At 47.0% G+C, this 20947-nt stretch overlaps 1 protein-coding gene across 1 annotated transcript; it reads left to right on the top strand.

The window, feature by feature from the left end:
- Positions 1-12339: 12339 nt before the first annotated feature.
- LOC119154645 (ER degradation-enhancing alpha-mannosidase-like protein 2) lies at positions 12340-20644 on the top strand. Its single transcript, XM_037402477.1, has 11 exons — positions 12340-12466; positions 12544-12654; positions 12725-12764; positions 13158-13263; positions 14309-14434; positions 15131-15342; positions 16523-16664; positions 16965-17089; positions 17809-17953; positions 19015-19136; positions 19992-20644. Exons 1-11 carry the CDS (start codon positions 12360-12362, stop codon positions 20481-20483), a joined length of 1728 nt encoding a protein of 575 aa, XP_037258374.1. The 5' UTR covers positions 12340-12359; the 3' UTR covers positions 20484-20644.
- Positions 20645-20947: the final 303 nt, after the last annotated feature.

Below are 20947 nucleotides of genomic sequence, written 5' to 3'. Positions count from 1 at the left end.
GGAGGAGATGCTCATCAGCAGCTCTCTCCAGAGCAAGACAAGCTGAAGCAATGGTTGTGACAGGTGTCACAAGAAGTGGCTGACAGCAGGACCAGGGCTCCTCACAACCAGCCTCGGGGCCCAAGGGCTCGGGAGCTTTCTGAAACTCTGGAGATCATGGGTGTTGCAACAGCAGATTTTCACCTTTCCAGTGGACATTACCAGAGAATAATTTGTGCCGACCAAAGGCTGCAGCAGTGTGCTGCCCCTATCTGATCATCTCCCGCGATAGGTGCAAAGCCCTATCTGATCCAGCAGTTATTGAAAACTCAGCTGAGTGTGACTGGGATCATTTTTCAGTTTTCATGTTGCTCTCTAACCACGGTGAAATTTAAAGAGCCAACTGTGGAACAGGAGAAAGCTCCGTACTTTCACTATGACACTTTCTGGTAAGAGATATTTATTAATGTTCATTTCTTCTTAAAGGAAACAAACCAAACCCAATCCCTTATCTCCCTCTCGGTGTTTAAGTTATGAGTAACACAGGAAGCTATTAGGCCATGAGACAGCAAATACACCCTGCTCGGGAGCCTGTGGGTGTAGGAGATACGGCGATAAAACCAAGATAGATCAAATCACTCCCATTTACCTAGAGCTTTCTGCAACTCTTGAAATGATGTAGGGATCTAAAGATGCTTTGTCTTTTTTTTATGAGAAAAGCAGCTGTGATTTAGCAGTTTAATCACCTTTGTCACAAAGAAATGCAAAACAAAGCCCATCACCAGGATATATTTTTTTCAAAGCCGTGTTTTGTTTCCCATCAGTAAGGAACGATTTTAACTTCTAACGGTGAGCTGAGATAGACACGTACTAAATAAATCCATTGCTTATACAGTGCCTGGGTGTAGATCAGCTCTCCGAAACTGCTGTCCCACTAAAGGCTTAGTAATGGTGTTCATAGTCAAAACCTGCTGCCTTCGGGTGCTCAACAGGTCTTCATAGGCAGATGGCTGACTGGAGGGTGATTTGGGATTAGCCACATAACGAAGATCTGCCTTAGCACCAGGCAGGATTTGGCTCACAGGGTTTTGCCCTATGGCGACTTCTGAATGACATTGTCCAGCCTGCAGGACCCGGGCCCCCCCTGGCTCTTGCACTTGCAAGGGCTGCAGACAGCCCATGCTCCGGCAGTTTGAATTCCCTCCCACGCGCTGGACTTGCAAACTCCTCACTGCTCTACTCACAGGCACTGGGGTGCAACGAGATGAGTTTCTTAAGAAGAAAATGCAATGATGTAATTATTTCCTTTGTCTTTATAATCATGGCCATGTGATTTATTAGAAGGGCTGGAAACTTCACAGACCTCTGCCAGGGAAGCTGTGGGTCTCACCAGACGACGCTGGCACTGCTCCTACCCCAACCAGAGCTCCCTTAGGCAAGCAATTTCTCAGTTGCCCAGCTCCAGCCGCAGCTTCTCACAAGCTTCGGGGCCTTTGTCTTTGACCCTTTCCCATGGCTTCTCCTTTAGTGAGCAATGGGGGGTTCACCGGTGGACTCTGGCTGGGCTGGTCAGCAGTCCCCACATCACTAAGGCAGAAGCACCACATGGTCCTTCCTGCACCAGCAGCCCAGCCAGCTTTTGCCAGGAGCCATGCAGGTACAGCATCCCCGCATCCTGCGCTGGCTCCACATCTCTCCCTGCCCCTGAGGTGAGGATGGGAAGGCTGCTAAAAAACACAGGCAGGAGCCAGGGAGCTCTCCCTGGTATTGCAAGTCTGAGGAAAGTGCTCCAAAACCTTTCTTATACCTATCAAACACCTCTTTCAATGATGGCACAGCGATCTGGTTGTGGTTACCAATGGAAACCCATGGGAAATCCCACCCTTTGGTACCAGCGTGGCAGAATGAACATCCCTGCCCCTTGGCAGCCATCCCATCACACCCCGTGTCTACTGAGGGGCACAGTACAAGCATAAGGTTTGTTCATGGGCCGGCAGTGTCTGTGGCCGAGGGGACCCTTGCCCTGCCCTCCGCCTACCATGGGCCACAGAGCCTCCTGCCCCAGCCCGCGTGTCGGCATGGGGGACAGAGCAGGGCAGATGCCTCGGCATGCCCAAGCAACCCAACTCACCTTTTGCTCATGGAAACAGCGAGGGGCTCTGGCCAGCCCTTCCAGGTGTGCCTCCAGGTGCTAACAGGTCAATGGTACCCAAACACCCCTGTCCTCCCAGGACCAGAGCTCTCACATGCCATAGCAAAGTTTGGACATGAGCCCCAAGGGCAGGTTTCTGTAGCTATGAAGGGCTTATGGACACATTTCAGCTCAAGTCCACGTGAACAAAGAAGTGCTTCGCTGCAGACTAAGCACCCTTTTCTTCTTCCCTAACTCCTTCTCTCCTCTTCTGATGGTAGTGTTTCCCACAGCCCCACCAATTAGATGTACCTCACTAGCTAATTCTACTTGCTCATACACCCCATTTAGGCAGGAAAACAAGTCCAGTTGATTGTACAGTCAAAAATGAAGCTCAGCTCTGCAGCAGGTCATGGCATCAGCCCCTGCCATGCCATCCTCCAGAGACGGTTGGTGCACAGCTGGCCACAGCAGCAAACTGAGGTTGGAGAAGCCTGACAGCAGCCACGCTCTAATGGGGGAAACATGCAAAATCAGGGCTTTCTATTTTAGTAAGACCAGGCCAGGTGGAGCCAAATAAAAATGTCCTAATTACTCTATTTTGGAGTATTTGGCAACATTGTTCTATTTTGGAACGTGCAGATTTGTCAAAACTGGATTTTTTCCCTGCACTGTGCTAGATTTTCTGAAATTTGGCTTGAAAAAGGGCTTGTCTGGTCTGGGAAGAACAGCTGGTTAAAATTAGAGATGAAACAAAATCACCAGTGCTTAGGGGCTCTCAGTAAGGAGGCTGATGACCAAGTTTATGCTGGCTGCTCCAGTAAACGAGCATTTACCCCCTCCAGTTATTCAAACAGAGAGCTGTGGATGGAGAGAGTGGGAGACTCACCGCAGTGTGGGCTAGACAGGAGCAAGTCTCCCAGGGGATGTGGGGAAAGACCATACCAGGAGCATCTGCTCCCAGGTGGGTCTGGAAGGAGGCAGGAGACAACACAAGTGCAAAGGCAAGAGCCAGCCTGGCTACTGGCTGTGCCGAGGGCTGGAAGGGGTAAGTCTCACTTCTCATGAGAAATGTCAGAAAGGCACGTTTCCACCGCAGCCCATAGCGGGAACGTGTTTGTAATCGCAACCAGTGCTGCAGAGCGGAGTAACCACTCCTCACCCACCTCCTGCGGTGCGCGGCATGGAGCACAAGCACCTCTGATCTCTATCGCTGCACCGCTTCGTTTCCCAATGCCACACTGCAATGACAGCAGTTATGAGATGAGCTGGCCAGTTCACTGTCATGGCATCCATGGCAGCTCTGGTGGTGGCACAGCTAGAGAGCCACGGGGAGCTCCCGGGGCAAGCCAGGCAGTTCAGGTGACACCAGCAGCCCCCAAAAAGTCATGACTCCAGTCCCCTTGGTGTGGCCAGCCCCATGGGACATGGCAAGACCCCAGGCTGGGCTGCTGCATCACTTGGCTGGCACTCCCTGCCTGCAATGCTGCCCCACATCTGCCCCAGAAAGTCACAGCTGGCAGGCAGGCAGTGCAGGTAGCACGGGCACTCACATCAATGATGCTTGGGTGTCAGCCCCACCACAAGCAAATTTGTCCAAAATGTTGAGAAGACCAAGCGCTGCACACGGCAGTGCGTGGAGAAGGATATGATGTACCCTGAATTTCCACTAGTTTGGCCAAGCACCAGTGGACCCCAAGAGATCTTCTTTGTTTCCTAAAATCTTAGCCTGAAGCCATGCAGTTCAGTTAAAAATCTCAGCTGTCAGTAGGAAAAATGTTTCTAACGAGGGTAGCAAGAGGAAGTTTGAAAATGTCTTTGACCCTTTAAGGCTCTGCAACAAGAAGGCAAACAGGTGGAGCTCACAAGTTTTAAAACCTCATCATTTTGCAGCCCATATCTTGATGGCAGGGTCCTGCTGAGTCCTCAAGCCTAATACAGGGATCATTTATCATGTGCTGTAGGGAACATTGAGAACTCTTGCAGAAGACAGTTTGAGCTTCCCGTGACTGTAGGTTAAAAGATCCCTCCTTAATCTGCAAAAGAAATCTCTCAGACTGTTCTTCATTGGATTGTTTTCTGTTTTCAGAGACCAGGGGAAATTTTCAGAATTTCATAAAGGTCATATTTTCCCCTTCCAGCTATGAAAACAGCTCTTTCACCTGTATACATGTATACAAATTCAGAAAGTGTGTGTTGGTATAAGGTATTACCCGCAAAGACTTGTTAGATTAAAATCTGGATAAGCTTAGTCATCTGAATTTTAACTACATTTCACTTGGTTCACTACATTTTTTGAGTGAACGATACAAGATGTTCTCCTTAAAACATCCAAGCATGGTTCAGTGAAGTCCTAACCCATTTCTAATGTTAAGCTTCACAGAGTTCTGTTACAGCACAAAAAAGACAAAAAACAAAGAAAGGGGAAAAGGCAGGAAACAAGCCCAAACAACTCAGTCTCATAATGAGCAAAATTCAGCTCAGATCTGTTGGCAGAATCCTATCAAGCATGGTCCCAAAACTGCAGGGTGTTTTTGTGGTAGGGTGGTACCTTGTCATTATTTGCTTGTTGGTACTCATCCCATATTTGAGAAATCACAACTGAAAACTTGAGATGCACAAGCCACAGCACTCATGTTTGATGCTGAAAAGCAGATGTGACACAGCCCAAAATGGGGACTCATGAAGGCAACAACTGGTAAGTTATAAATGCATTGCACCCTCAAAATGCTGCAGGAAGAGTGCAAGGGAAGGTCCTGGGCACCCAATGACCCTGGCATCCTCTATGCACTCTGAGCTGCAGATAACCGTGCCATGACAGCCGAATGGCTGGGGTGTGCCCTTTACCACTGCTGGTTTCTTCTTTGTACACCAGTAAACAAAATGGTTGGGTTCGCCGAGGACAAGAAGCTCAGAGGGAGGTGGTGGTTCTGTCCTCTGTTCAATCACTCTGAGTGGACATCACCCTCTGGAGCACAGGACACCTCCTGCCATCCTGACATCAACGGGAACCTGCTTCTGTTTTGGCAGAGCTGGAAGGTCGTTGCAGGGAGGTTTGCACTGCCAGCCCCTCATCTTCACACCTGGAAGCCTGTCCATTGCCACCGTGTCACCTCACTGCCTCAAAGGAGCTTCACAGCTGGAGCAGTGATACATGCATTTTGTCTGACATGAAAGCAGAGCCAGCACTTGCCTTTGAAGCTCTCTAGCAGGCTCTAAAATATATGAATAGAGGAGAAATATGTATCATCATCAAATAAGAAATGAAGGTGCCCTCCAGCCCATTGACATCTGGGGACTCAGCAGCAGAACTGCCATGAAAACAGTGCTCTCCTGGCACAGATGCTATCTGACCACTCATATACATGTTAAAAAAAAAAAAGACACACAGATTTCTCCAAAAATACTTTCCATCTTGGCAGCTATGTCAGCTGCCTGACCTCTCTGCAGCGCTGTGGTCATTTGCCTGCCTACAGCCAGCAGCAGAAGTTTTTTCCCTGAGAGAAGAAGAGACCAAGAGCACCACAAGCGCCCAGCAAAAGCAGCAGCTCTCCCAGGGGCTCCCATGGTCCCAGGAGCTACCCTGGGGGGCTGGCAGCAGAGGGACACAGGGAGCGATGGGGCCGTTGTCTGAGTCCAGTTTGGACAGCAAGGTGTTCTCCCAAGTGCTGCTATAGGAACTCCAGTGAGAAACTCGATGCCCTCTCTTGACAGAAAGGAGCAGCAGAACAGACGAGAAGCTGAGGAATGAAAGAAGACATGAAGCTTTGGGAACCCGGAGAGGTGGGTTACTGGGGACCTGGTGGGACAACCCCATCACCTAAGAGGTCCAGAGCAGCAGCAGGCAGAAAGGCACGGCATCCCTTCCTTGCCAGACATGGATAAACATCTGTGATGCTGCCATGGTGGCAGGGCTGTGTCTCACAGCACTGTCCAGAGAGGCAGGAGCTCTCTGGGGACACAGACCAGGGTCTCAGGGGTACAAAACTACCTTTGAAAGGGTTCTGGTTGACCGCAGGGGGAGCAGGTGGTTAGCCACCAAACCCTGCTCTGCAAAGTCACTGCCAGTGAAAACATGCTTGATTTTTATCAATAATCCCAAACTAACAACTGGAAACTGAAAGTTTGTTTTTAAAGCAAAGTTTTTATTCTTTCAGTTCTCCACAAACCACCAAAAGTTTGCCAGAGAGGTTTCTACGCAAATACCTTTGCCAGTACCTTGCTTTCTGGCTGGCATCTGTCCAGGCTGCTGCGTTCTGGGCTGGTCCTCCCCATTCAAACCTGTCCTTGCCCACAGCTTTGTCAGGCAGCACAAGGGGACATCAAAATATCCCTATTGTCCTGCTGGGAGCTGCACAGCTGAGCCCTTAGGAAAGTCCTTCAGGTGACAGCCTGAGGATGTGGATGCAGCACCCAGATGCTGCAGCGTGCTGGGATGTGGGTTGCTACTCCTTGCCAGCTCGCTGCCACCCCCAGTCCACCCCCGCCCCCCTGGGGCTCTCCTTTAGTCCCTGGGGGTGTATGGCAGCACCCTCTGGCTGGCACGGCACAGCGCTGTCCCACACCAAGCCTGGGAGAGCAGGCAGCCACAGCCTTCCCCTACCGGGGACCTTCCAGCAAGTTTTGGGCACGGAATTTCTTTCCTCCTTAAAGACCCATTCCTTGGATCTGCGGGTCTCCAAGAATCTCGGCTCGCTTATAAACACATTGCAATCCCTGAGCCTGAGCTGCATTCGGCTGTATTTAGTTGCCCAAATCATCACTCCCCTTGCAGGGAGGAGTGAGCTGTGGCCAGCCCCTGGGTCTCACGCAGATTCTGCCAGGACCAGGCACTGGAGCTCTTCAGGTGGCTCTGGCTCCTGTGCAGAGCTCCTGTGAGCCAGCCCCACTGAGCTGGCTTCCCCACAGAAGGCGTCACTGAAACCAGTGACTAAACCCTACAGACCCCAGCAGGAACGGGGCTTCCTTCTGCTCTGGCTTCCCACCGCAGACCATCCCCTTCCCAAGCACCGCAGGGGTTGTCTCTGCTGATGACTGTTTACAGGGATCGATTGTGCCATTTTCATGGTAATTTCTGTGTCACAAAATCAGCAATTACCAAATATCAAAGTAGTTTTCAGACAGCAATATCTTTCAGGGTTTGCCAAATTATTACTCCAAGCAGGTTGAAACAACACTACCAGGGAGGAGCTTACTATTTACCGCTGTCAAAAAATATGTCTAGGGACAGAAGGTAGCCATTGAGGTTGCACCTGCCTGCCTTCATATATGTCAGATAGATGACGTACTTTGTGTACCATCAATAAACCTAGGTTGAAAGCAAAAATAAAAAGGCAAAAGGGAGATGAATGCTGGAGAGAAGTGACTTCTCCAGATCTGTTCTGGTGCATCTCGGTGCGGTTCATGCCACACCGCAGAAAGGTGTCAGCCGGGAGCCTCTGCCACTCGGACTCCTGTGCAAGCCCCAGCCTGAGCCCCGGCTGTCCAGCTGTGGCTGCTGGTCGTGTCCCCCTTCCTCCTCTGTTCCCCCACAAAACCTCCAGACAAAATCTCCTTTTCCCAAATAGCAGGGAAATCCCCACAGCAGCTCCAAACGCGTGTGCCCCTGCTCCCACAGCCCCTTTGGCAGTGGTCACCCACGCAGGGGTACGCACTCCTGCACACAGTCCTTGTCTCCTGCTTTGAGAAACAAACTCACCGCTGTTCTGACCTTTACCTAACAGATCTTTGTTCAGTGACAAGTTTCAGTGAATTTATTGTACACCGTCACAAACTAGAGAATAAAATGTCTCTGCCATCTCTCATCTCTCTGTGTTTCCAGAGAGCCACAGGAGGGTTTTCTCACTGCTGCTTTCCAGCTGTAAACTCAGCCCTTCTCACCCCATTTGCCATGCGAATGTGAAAGGTGGAGGATTCTCCCCAACACACAATTTTTTTGAACTTTGAGGTCAAAATCCTGGCTGTGCTGGAGCTGATAATCAAATTTCCCACCTTTTTCCCACCATGCCTAAGGCTGAATAACCCTTCTAGTCCCATTTTTTTTTTTTTTGAATCTTTGCAAGCCCACCAAGAAAAATGAAAGATGCAGAAGGCAGTGCCTCTTCAGACACCCCCAAGCCTCATGGCGTAAGGGGCTGCAGCAGACAGACCCACACCTCTCCCCTGCCTGCACCCAGAGGCCGCATACTTGTCTTTTGGCCGTTGGGGACATATGAATTTATGTAAAAGGGAAACGCTGCCTGACTCCTGTCTGCCTGCCTGTATCCTAGAGATACCAATTATCTCAACACCTCTAAATATTCCCTGTAAAAAAAATATCAAAGCCACAATCCCTATGGGAAAATCCTAGCTTGGATAAAGAAAATGAAACCTCATCCACACAAGCATGGCAGCTCTGGACTCCATCAATGTAATGCAATGGGTGCCGTAAATCCCCATAATAAAAACCAAGACATGCTGATGCTAACTTGGTTTTATTTTTGCTTTCTCATTTGTCAAAATCCCAACAGCAAGCCAGACTTGCAGGAAATATTCAAATTCTATATAAAGACACAATTCTTTGTGAACACAGTGCAAACAGCTTCTACAGGACCCTGTTTGGAAGAGACCTGTTTGAAACGGGACCCCTTGCTGCATTTATTCCCTGGTCACTGGGTACCTACAGTTTCTGCAGCTGTGTTAGTTCAGTTAGTGAAAGAAAAATCAAGAAGTTTAAAGAGAACCAGCTGAAGCCAGGGAAGCTGCGCAGTGGCATGATGCCACATCTGTTGTTTCTGCTTGCTGAATGCTGCCTCTTCTCATACTCCCCGCCTGGGACAGCAGGGCTGTGCAGCACTGGGACACCTCGCCAGTCACACCCAGGCAGCTGGGAGTCCAGCTCTTTCTTTTTTTAAATTGCAGTGTGGCTTAAAATCATGACACCAAAAGGAAAGCCAGAAATCAGGAAGCCCATCAGTTTTCTGTGTCTTTTGGCTGTGTTTCTTTTCTCTTTTATTATGTTAGTCAGGTGCTAAACAAATAAAATCAATTCTGAACTTATAAAAAGCAATTGGAAATGTCTAGTCTTTTATAGTGAAATCTCAAGTGAAGCAACCCACAGCACTTGGAGAAAAATCAATCATCGTTTCCATCCTGCTATGCGTGCTACTAAAATTAAGAATTGATGTTAGGCTGCAAAGGAAAATTATTTCAAGAGAACCACCGTAGCAACAGTTTTCAGTGTTCATAAAAGTCCTGTTTACGGTTCTTCTCATAACAGACAAACTCCCACATTCCACCATGAATTATAAATATTAATGGATTATCCTGATTTACATACAGTTTCCATCTTAATGGGCATCAAAATTGCAAACTGGGCAACAGCACCACTTATGGTAATAGCAAGCAGTAAACAAAGTCCTCAGCCTAAAGATGTCATAAACCGAAGTGTTAAATGCCCCTGTAATTACAGCCTCTCCCACATCCAAATGAAACTTCATATTACTTTGCCAGTGGCCTTTTCATAAAGACTGAAAGCCTGACATGCTGAAGTGAGGCATCTGAAGAAGCACTTATCTCTGATGCGGCCTAAATATTTTAGTAACGTGCTCTGTGGAAGCACCACTCCCCACATCTTCTTTGATTTATTGCATCAAAGCCTATGTTATTTGTATGATAGTATGTGCACACCACATTAATATTCTTCTAATATATACCACAGCCACACTGAAAACCACCCTTTCCCCCAAATAATTTTCATCTCACAAGCTGTATTTGTATTTATCAATAAAGGCGCAGGTGATTGCCACACCACCACCTGGAAGCTGCTGTTTATCCTACACGCCGAGGCCGTGCAGCACCAGCAGCCCGCACTGTCTGATGCCCATCTGGCAACGGGAACTGCTCCTGCCCGGCCCTGGACAGCCAGCTTTCTCAGCCCCTCTGCGGTGGTGCTGGCAGTGGCAACAACAAAGTCACCTTGCTTCAGCAGGGCTTGCAATAAACCCGCGGCTACATCAGGAGGCAGAGCAGCAAGTTCCCGGGGGGAGACAGCCTCGTCTGCCTCCCAGATCTGCCCCTGGGTGCTCAGCTGCCTAAAGGGCTCTGAGAAATCGTGAGGAGGGTGGTGAGCACTGTACCAAAAGTGGCTTTTTCACAGCCAGCTCAGTTTTGATCGAACTGGCTTTCCCAGCTGCCTCTCTCTTGCCTGTCAGTCCCTGGAGCAGCAATTCAGTCCTATGCACACCATCCCCTGTTCATCCCTTGGTTTGGTCTTTCCTACTCAACATCCTTGCCGGCTGAGAGACAGAAGTCCTTTTGCGATGGACAGCTCAACATCGTTAGTTGTTAGCTACATTATTTTTTTATGAGAAGATTCTACAAACACTTAGTGGGGTGCAGCAACTAATTACCACCCTTCAGTTAGTGCAACTAGTGCCCATGATGTTGCCTCCATGGAGTCTAGCTGCTCCACAGCCGTGGTGGCAGCGCGCTCCCACCTTCCAGGCTCTCCTTCTGCTGCCAGTGGAGAGACACTGTACAGCTCTGCTTGTCTTGTCCTGATTTTCTTTCAACTCACATACTGTATCTGTTTCAAAAATACTTCAGTCAACTTTTAGAATTCAGTAACTGACTTTGATAGAGAAATTACTGTTCCAGTATATGGTAAATGACAGTGGTCTAGAACACTGTTAAATTTAAGTCTGGAAAATGAACTTTAATAAAATGCACTCCAGTAATGTACTGTGACAGCTTTTAGTGAAATCAGCTCCAATAGTCTGATTCTCCCAGGAATACAGCCAGATGCATGCGAGCAGCCTTGAGCCATGGAATAAGAAAGCAGACAGCTTTATGATAAATGGCCCCAGAAACCTAAATTACAGCTGCAGCAAATGAACAATACGCCGAAATTACTCGGTGGCTTTTTGTTGCTGCCACAGAGCAGAGCTGTGGGCAGCCGCGCTGGTACACAAGTGTGCACTGACACCTAGTGGGACAGCCCCAGGCGAGGAGTCTTGGGGTAAAGTGGGTTTGTTTTATTAAAGAACATCAACAGCCAGCCCTCCCTGCTGCTAAATGCCAGCCCGAGATGACAACGGGTTGAATTATTTGTGCCCCTTCCTCTCCTGCGAGCAAGCTAGTTTAGTCTTGATTTCTATGTACTGCACCTTTGCCAGGCAAAGGACTGGTTTATCACTTCGTGTTTCTGCTCTCCATGCCAGGATACCATCTCATTCCTCCTCACCAGTGGGCACACATTGGGGAGAAAGAGAAGGATTTACTGTGGCTCAAAGTGTAAAGATGCAGGTGTACAAAGCACCCTGCCAATCGCTCCAATGTTGAAATGCAACCTGCCAGTTCAAGAGCAGGACACCAAAATCTGTGTAATCACCCTGGGAGCAGGGGCTCGGAAATCTTCCCTGACATGAGCCACAGCACCGGTAGCCCCAGGGGACTCATTCCTTTTGCAGGGAAGCGGGCTGCTGTGATCCCAGCTGCCTCAGAGCCAGTCCTGCTCTGGCATGGGGGAATATGCCAAGATGTGAAGCCTACTCCTAGTGCAGGAGGGCAACACCACCACAGGCTCCGCACACCAGCTCAGCTGCCGACTCCTCTGCAGCAGGTCTTGATACATCACACAAAACTCCCTGACAGCTGCATTTGAATTAGAGGGAGAAAGAGCACCGGGACAGTTTGTCAGGAGGAAGGCTCACAGGCCAGGAGTCTCCTGGTTGTTTCACAGATATTCTGAGCCTTTTTCCAACCTCACTTCCAGACAGGTATTTCACAGCAGTGCCAGGAACCAGCTCCTCTACCCACACGGGACAAGCACCTTCTAACACACTGATACTATACAGATCTCGGTATTTGTTTTATTTATTTTCAGGTCTGACAGCTACACCTCTAGTGCTGCCAGCTCCCCCAGGGCCTTCTGACCTGCCTAGGAGGCTCATTTCTGCCCCTGGGCACCCCCCCATCCCTGCGACAGGGAGTTACAGCCCCTGGTGAAGTAACGCAGGCACCTCACTCTTCGGTGTGTGGGGTAACGGCGGTTTTATCGCCAGCCCTAGCGGTAAGTTCCTCAACAAGCGCCTCACAGGGCCAAGCAGCGGGAGGAAGCCCGCAGCCCGCCACTCCGCTGAGCCCCCGCACGGCCCCGAGCGCCCCGGACACAGGCGCCCGGCACGAGGCACTTCCGGCGCGGGGCACGTACGTCAGCCGCCGCTGCCGCTCCCATTGGCTGGCGGCGGTGCGGGGGCGGGCGGCAGCCATGCTGCGCTCGCTCGGCTGCTGGCTGTGTCTGTGGGCATTGCGGCTCCCGGCACCGCCGGCAGGCACCGGCGCGGCCGCCCGGGAGCTGGACGTCGCTTCCTACCGGTGAGTGTGGGGCCGGGCGGTGGGGCTGAGCCGTGACGTGGGGACCCAGCCGGACCGGGCCTGTGCTTGTGCCTCAGGGAGCGGGTGCGCGCCATGTTCTACCATGCCTACGAGCACTACCTGGAGAGCGCCTTCCCCTACGACGAGCTGCGGCCGCTGACCTGTGACGGGCAGGACACCTGGGGCAGGTAGGGACGGGGCGTCGGGCCCGGGGGCCTCGCTGCGGGGCGCCCCTCACCTCGCTTCTCTCCTCCGCAGCTTCTCCCTGACGCTGATCGACGCCCTGGACACGCTGCTGGTGAGTGCGAGCGGCCGCCCGCCCCCGGCTCGGCCCTGCCCGTGCCCGCAGCCCGGCCCTCCGCCCGCTCAGGGCCGCCGGCAGCCGCCCTCGCACCCGCCCGTTACGCGGTAGCGATGGAAAGTCAGTCAGTAATCGACCACGGAGCTTTTGCATTTGCCTTGGCTCCAGCCCTGGGAGGCAGGTGCCAGAGCTCCCAGCCCTGGTACCTTCTGACACTGGCAAACGTTTTGAAATGAAGCAGAACTGTCAGTTGCTTTTTTTTTAGTTCTATTTGTAATTAATGATTTCACAAAATAGTGAAACAAAACTAGAATTAGCCCTTAACACTGAATTGCACCTTTATTTTCCCATGACCTCTGAGCCTTCTTTGTTGTCCTGCTCTCCGTGCAGATCTTGGGAAATGTGTCTGAGTTTCAGCGAGTGGTCAATGTGCTGCAGGAGGGGGTGGATTTTGACATTGATGTCAATGCATCTGTCTTTGAAACTAACATTCGAGGTGAGGTGGGTTCTTTCTATGGTGTTTATGCTGAATATCCACTGTACAAGTCTCTGAACTGTACACAGAGGTAACATGAGTTAGTGAACAGAGTGAATTTGTAATGCAGTGTAACAGGACACGTAAACAAAAAGAAAAATCCCAAATAAGTTTCACTTCCTTTTTGTCTTTGCACATTGCCTTTTTGCTTCACGCCCCAATGCAAACAGAAATATACGTGGCAGTTCCAATATTCTGTTGCCATGTTGTGAGATTTGGACTAAACATCTTTTCCACTGAAAAAGTACAAATTACATACTGTCTTTTTTTACATACTATTTTGGAATAGTGATTAATTCTTTCGCTTTAGTGTCATGAAGTGAAACTTGCCTTTTTTGTTCTTTGAAAATCACAAAGGCCTTGGGAGTCTTGTACCCGATTGAGTGTCTAACTGCCTTAGGGCCATCCAAGTAAAAGACACTGCCAGGGAACAAAACCGTTAGTTACGCTTTTTTGTTTCTCCTGTCAAATATTGCTGAGCCAATTTTTGCAGTGGTGTCATTTCTCTGTGTTTGTGCTTGTTATGTGACAGTAGACAAGGCTGTGTAAAGGGCTAATAGCTCCCTGCTTCTGTCATTTGCACTGAAACTCTTGGCTCGGACCTAGACATTTTTTCACCAAGGAATTTAACGAGGTACACTGTATTACTTCACACAAACGTAGTTTTAAGCTGTCTAGAAGAAATGACAGAATTCCTCTCATAGAGTTCGTGTTCATTGTGCTGTTAGCTCTCTGATTGTCTGCAGGGCAGTGCAGGTGTAGTAGGGCAAGTAGGATCTGATGCTTCTAAAATAAGGCAAGAAAGATATCGGCCACCCATTGCAAACAGGCAGGAAGAAACAAATCACTCTTCTTTTGTGGTGTATTGAATTAGGCCATTAAGGATGAATCACCTCAGTTTTCTTCCCCATAAACACTGCCTCTGCATCATTGTAAATACAACCAATACCAAGATTTCATTCCCCTGCCACGTTCTTTAATGGGATTCTTATTGGGCACCTTCCAGTGGTGGGTGGTCTCCTCTCTGCTCACTTGCTATCAAAGAAGGCTGGCGTTGAAGTAGAAGTGGGCTGGCCCTGCTCTGGACCTCTCCTGAGGATGGCAGAGGAAGCAGCTCGCAAACTCCTGCCAGGTGAGAACTTGTCTGGTTTTGTGTTACTGTGCTGTAATTCACGAGGTGACTGGTGTGTTTGAAGACAGCACTGCTTGATGTGTAAACTCGTAAGAGTCCTACATTCCCTGAGCTCAAAGCAAGTTTAGCATGTGTGGAAAACGTAAAGTGCGTGATGTCAGCTGTATACATGCATGCCAGTTGTTGTGTGCGTTTAACAACTCTGTTTGTTTGTTGCTTGTTGAGGGAAAATTATTTAATATAAATAACAAATAAAGGGTCTGAAACAGCAGCTTGTAAAAACAAGAAAGTTCAGCCTTATCTTCCCCTGCTGCGGGGATGTGTGCCCAGTACCATGGCACTGTTCTCTTATGTGCTGTGCACCCTGGGCTACCCCTGAGTAATCACAGTTTCAGCATTTGCCCTTTGCTATCCAGTGTGGTTAGTTCCATTTTTACTATGCTGCTTGTGCTGTTAAAACAAAGTAGGCATGCAGCCTGCTGCTGTGGGCAAAGTGGAAGAGAGCTGCAGTACCTTCCCGGGACTGTGTGTTGCTTGAGGTACCCTCTCTGCCCCTCCCAAAATCACGCTCTACTTCTTGTTATGTTCTTTGCAGTTACTGGAATTGCTCCAGTCCTGCTTCTTGCCTGTGTGCAGTGGAATGTGAGGCACGTGTAACAGTGAACACTCACATGAACCAAACCCACTGTGTTTCAGCTTTTCAGACCCCAACTGGGATGCCATATGGAACAGTGAACTTGCTGCATGGAGTAAACCCTGGGGAGACTCCTGTTACCTGTACTGCTGGAATTGGCACATTCATAGTGGAATTTGCTACTTTAAGCCACCTTACTGGTGACCCTGTGTTTGAGGATGTTGCCAGGAAGGCTTTGAAGGCACTGTGGAAAAATCGCTCAGATATTGGGCTGGTGAGTGAAGAATGGACTTTGAATTTGCTGGCCTCCTTTTTATATAGTTTTGTGGATGCAATTCTAAGTGAAAAAAAGCATAAACAGAGAGGAGAGAGAACTAGATAAATAGCCACAGTGCTAATAACTGGGCTGAAGTCGCGTGTTTGACATTGTTCCTGAGCACCTGCAGCATCCACATCTCTGCTTTAGTGGCATAACCCAACATTATGCCATTGTTCTGTTCCATAACAGATGTGGTTGGGAGACAAATGCTTCCTACTGGGTATGGCAGTTTTTGTAACAGCAGCTGTAACAGATCAAATAAAAAGTCTGTGTTATGCCTGGTGGGACAATGGCCTACGGAAGAGAATAAGAGTGTGGCGAGTGTACCAAGATACTACCAGTCTCTACAGATTCGGTGTTTCAGGAGTATACAGAGCTAGAAGTGTTATCTCTGTGTTCGCTTTCTCCTGGTCGATGTTTCTTCAGTTAATTTCTACAGCTGCTTTTAGAACCCATTTGAACTCCTAGTGTTGCCTATGTGAAGAGGAACGGATTTGTTCATATGCTGTATGAGAAAAATTTTGTTTTGTTTACTTTGGAATCTGTTTATTTTTGGTTTATACCCTAATCCTTCATCAGGAAAGAAACTGAATAGCCTGGTGGTTTTCATCTTTGCTAAGCAAGTCAGGATTGTTTAGTTGATTCTCCCGTCAGCTTGGTCTGTTTCTAGGCTGACAAGTCTAAGGTTTGAAGGATCTGTTTAAATATTAGCATGCCAGCTTTCATGCCTTTGACATTGTGGCCTCCATCTCTGTATCTGTACCTTTTCATCCTTCTCTAATCTCTTGTCAGATTGGAATTAGGACCAGACACATCATGTTGAAATTGTGCATTTTTACAGTAGCATAATGGTGCTTTGTTTTCACCAGTGCAACTCTTTTATATTGGAAGCATAAAATCCCAGAGTTACATTTTCTGCCGTTTGTACTTCTCTAATACTGATAAAAGTGTCTTGTAACGGAGAAAATGCTAGTTGGAATGGCCAATGGGAATCTGTGAAATGGGTGGTCTGAAAAAAGGTCAAGGGTTTCTTGTGTGGTGGTGGTGGTGTTGGGATTTTTTTTTAATTCTTGTTCAGTACATAAGCTTTATTTCCACTTCAATTCCCTCTCTCTTCCTCCCTCGCTTCTTCCAGGTTGGTAACCACATTGATGTGATAACTGCCAAGTGGGTGGCCCAAGATGCTGGCATTGGGGCAGGAGTGGACTCCTACTTTGAATACCTTGTTAAAGGAGCCATTCTCCTGCAGGACAAGGAGCTGATGTCCATGTTTCTAGGTGAGCAGGTTTTTTTTTCTGTGTGAAGGGGCCCAGGAATGCCTTCTTGACTGCACCTGTAAAAACTTGGCACGTAGGACTATGGAAGGAGATGATGAAGAATGTAATCGGGTACATTCAAGACTGTTCCTGAAGCCTTTGTTGTAATACTTTCAAACAGTCTGTGATAACAAAGAGTTACCAAAGCGAGCATCCTGATAAGTCATTCATTTGACATGGCTGAAGTGAAAAAGGGGCTTCTCTCATTCTTAAAAAAAGATTTTTTTTGTTGGATTACCTACCATCTATGTTTCTTTATAGAATATAACAAAGCTATCAAAAATTACACAAAGTTTGATGACTGGTATCTCTGGGTTCAGATGTACAAAGGAACAGTGTCCATGCCTGTTTTTCAGTCCCTGGAGGCCTACTGGCCAGGCCTACAGGTAAGAGCTGTCATACCAGTAGCATATGGTGATTTTGTTCATCTGTCTTAGGTTGGTCTTTGATATAAAAGTTAGGAATATAACTCTCTGTGCTGGTTTAAAAGTTTATTGCGATCTCTGGTGAAATCTACAGTAGTTTCAGCCTGTAGAAAAGCAGATGTTGACTTTATCTATGGTCTATTAAAAAAAGTCTCCCATTGAGCGTGATGGGAGGGCAGTTTTGTTGTAGCACACTCTACTGATTTGTGGTCTCAACATCCAGATGGGAATGTAAGGAAAAAGAAAATCACACCTCTTTTTCCTCCAACCTCATAAATGCTTTTATTTGTGTGAATGCTGTCCCATTGAGAGGTTGCTTTCTCATCAGTCCTTTACATTTGGTCTGGGACTTTATCCCCACTAAAATAGACTGGATGCTGTGATTGACTAAAAGAAACTGACTGAAGAAATGCAACTTTCTGTTAACATGAAGTTTTGATTTTTAGTTATTTCAGGTGTGTGTAATGTGATCCAACAGAAGAACAGCATCTGTCTCCTCTTCAGTCTTACCTATTCTTAAGGCATCATGCCCAAGTATTAGTTACACCACTCGGACCTGCTTGAACAACCCATTTCTGTCACTATCTCTTGCTTTGACTAGAGTAGTGTTATTGCATCAATTCCTGTGTAGTTTCTTCTCCAGCCAGATGTTGCTTTGGTAATTGTTTCCTCTCTCTCAGAGCCTAATTGGGGATGTAGATAATGCCATGCGAACCTTCCTCAACTATTACACTGTCTGGAAGCAGTTTGGTGGGCTGCCTGAGTTGTACAACATTCCCCAGGGCTATACAGTGGACAAGAGAGAAGGATATCCACTCAGGCCGGGTAAGCAGAAGTGAAATAGAAAGGAACATGGACTCCTGCTTTTGCTCTGGTGGTAAGATCACATCAGCAACACCTGCCTTCCAAAAATCATCCCCGGTTTTGCTTTGAATTAATTCCTGCATGCATTTTACCAGTGATTTCTACAGTCAAACCTATGTGTTTTGCCTTCTTCCATTCACAAAAGCAGGGCTACCTTTTAAAGGAAGCAACCCATAGTGTTACTATATAAAGGTGGCCTGTTAATGAATTGGGTGCACAGTGTAGGATTTGACGTGTTTAAGTGTTAGACTGTCTGACATGGGATGTTTTTAAGTCATGTGAAATGTTGATGTGACTGCTTGTGTCCTTTAGGTTTAGGAATTGAAAGTGAGTATGAATAGACCATTCTAGCTCTGCTGAGTTCCTGAAATAAACTGATTCTAGTTGCACTAGTAAAGCTCAACATAAAAGAGGGGTTATGTGTTGTCTGTGGTACTGCAATGAAATGAGCTGTCTTTTTTTTTTTCTGATTTTTTTTTTTACAACTCTGACCAAAAAAAAAAAAGAGAATTAACTTTAAAATTTATTATATCATCCAAAAAGACCTGTTTCTTTACTGAGTAAACACAGCACAGTGCATATGTTGTCTATATAGAGTATTTCCATAGTGTTTGGTTTTGCAGTGTTTTAGATACCCATGTTTCAGGGGATTACAGTATTTAAAACCTGGGGTTTGGGTGTTGAATTTCTTGTTTGTAATCCTTTCTAGAAGCATCTTTCTTTTCTTCCTTTGACAATTGGGGTGTGGGTTTTTTTCTTGCTTTTTCTCTCTTGCTCCCCTCCCTGAAGGCAGGATGGGTGCATTATTCACTCTTACCTGAGCTGATGCAATCTGGCTAGTGAGTTTTTGTAGCACATCCTTAGTAAAAGTATCTGCACTTTTGAGCCAGAGGAAATACAAGGCAAGTTAGGCTGTTTATCTGATCATCCTACTTTAAAATTTATTCAAGGAATATCTCATCTTGCCTGTGTCCATGGTTTGGTAATCTTTATGCTTGCAAATGTTTGGGGTTTTTTTGCAGAGCTGATTGAGAGTGCAATGTATCTGTACCGTGCGACAAGAGATCCCACGCTCTTAGAACTGGGAAGAGACGCAGTGGAGTCAATAGAGAAGATCAGCAAGGTGGACTGTGGATTTGCAACTGTAAGTGCTAAATCAACAGCTCGGTTGGCTAAATGGCTGCTAAAAAACATCTTTTAGAAAGTGTTCTCATGAATGATCTTTTGCCATTTAGCCAATTAATCACTTTTGTTGAAACATGACTTTTTTCAGACGTACCCCTTGTGTTTCTCTGTGAAGCTGATCTGGTGACTGCAGGTTATGTTTCTGGTAGTAACTTTCCTTACAGCCTGAACAGTGGGCCAAATTCTGTCATGGGCTGTTGCACCAGAGCCCAGAACATGGGAGAGCATCACAAGCTTCTCCTGCCTCCTGTACCTTGGTAGCTAATAGGTGTTTCACCTCAGCAGGAAGGCTCATATATAGGCTTTGTATCTGCCAGTTGTGTGATTATGCTTTCCCACTATGCCTTGAAAATCCAGCCAAACACAGGAGAAATGCAATGAGTGATTTCTCCAGAATCATTTAATAAAAGATTTCAAACATACTGTCAAGCTCTATTTTACAAGAAACTCCTTATAAACATTGGTAATTAGGCCTTGTGATTTGAGAAGTAGGTAAAAGCCTTATGATTTTATCTTAATTTTTTTTAGTGGGGGAAATGATGGGAGGTTTCTCACTTTTAACCTCCTTGCCCAGATAGGAAGTACCTTTCTCTGATAGTTAGTTTCCTGCTCCTTATTATAGTACTATGCTAAATCCAAACATCTGGAACCTTGTTGATGTAGTTGTGTACAACTGTTTAAAATGCAGGGTGTATTGGTGCCTCACTGTCCTGTTAAACTGAAATGAATTGCAAGCTGGTTTTACTTTTCCCACTAAGTTCATAACCTACTGATTTTGATACAACAGTAACCCACTGTATTTCTTCTCCTATAGATCAAAGACTTGAGAGATCACAGACTGGATAATCGCATGGAATCCTTCTTTTTGGCTGAAACAGTGAAATACTTGTACCTGCTGTTTGACCCAGACAACTTCATTCACAATGATGGATCGGTCTTTGATGTGGTGATTACACCATACGGGGAATGCGTCTTGAATGCTGGAGGATACATCTTCAACACTGAAGCTCATCCTATAGACCCTGCTGCACTGCACTGCTGTAGAAAGCGTAAGGAAGAGCAGTGGGAGGTGGAAGACTTGATGCGGGAATTTTACTCAATGAAGAAAAACAAGAAATTAACTTTAAAAAGAGCTTCGGACCATGGTGAAGGGGAAAGTGCAAAAGACCCTGAAGATGCCTCTTTGGAGAAGGGTGTAGAGAAAAGAAACTCTGGGAAAAGCTCACACTCCCTTCTGAGTTGCCCCAGTCAGTCTTTTAACTCTAAGCTTGCAGTACTGGGACAGGTCTTCCTAGATAACACCTGACTCTTTTCATCATCGCTTTAAATTATTGAACTTAATTCAGACTCTAGGAATATATTTTTATAGTTTCATAATGGAAAGTGTCATACCTCACAATGTGAATTGTATTATGAAGTGAAACAGCTTCCTATTAAATTCTGCTACTGCTTGTTCATAAACTGTGATTCAGATATCAGCTGTTAATGCTGTCAAGTTGTTAGTCTCAGACCAATTGGTTGCTTCAAAAGGAAACAGGTGTTCAGAAAAAGAAAAAGTCTACAGGTTAGAGGTATCTTGTTTATTTCATTGTGAGTTTGTTTTGAAGTTTTACAGGCTTACGCAGAGTCCACAGCTTGTTTTGCTCTATAAAAATGAGCCTGAACGGTTCCCTGTCATAAGGGGAAGAGCAGGGATTACTAGCTGTAACTTCACTTCTGAGCCTAAGTCTCCTCTGTGATGTGCTCCACCTGGTATCTTTGGCCTCTTTA

The sequence above is a fragment of the Falco rusticolus genome, chromosome 10 (assembly GCF_015220075.1).
Source record: "Falco rusticolus isolate bFalRus1 chromosome 10, bFalRus1.pri, whole genome shotgun sequence".
Taxonomy (NCBI): Eukaryota; Metazoa; Chordata; class Aves; order Falconiformes; family Falconidae; genus Falco; species Falco rusticolus.
This window is presented reverse-complemented; position numbering and strand designations above follow the sequence as displayed.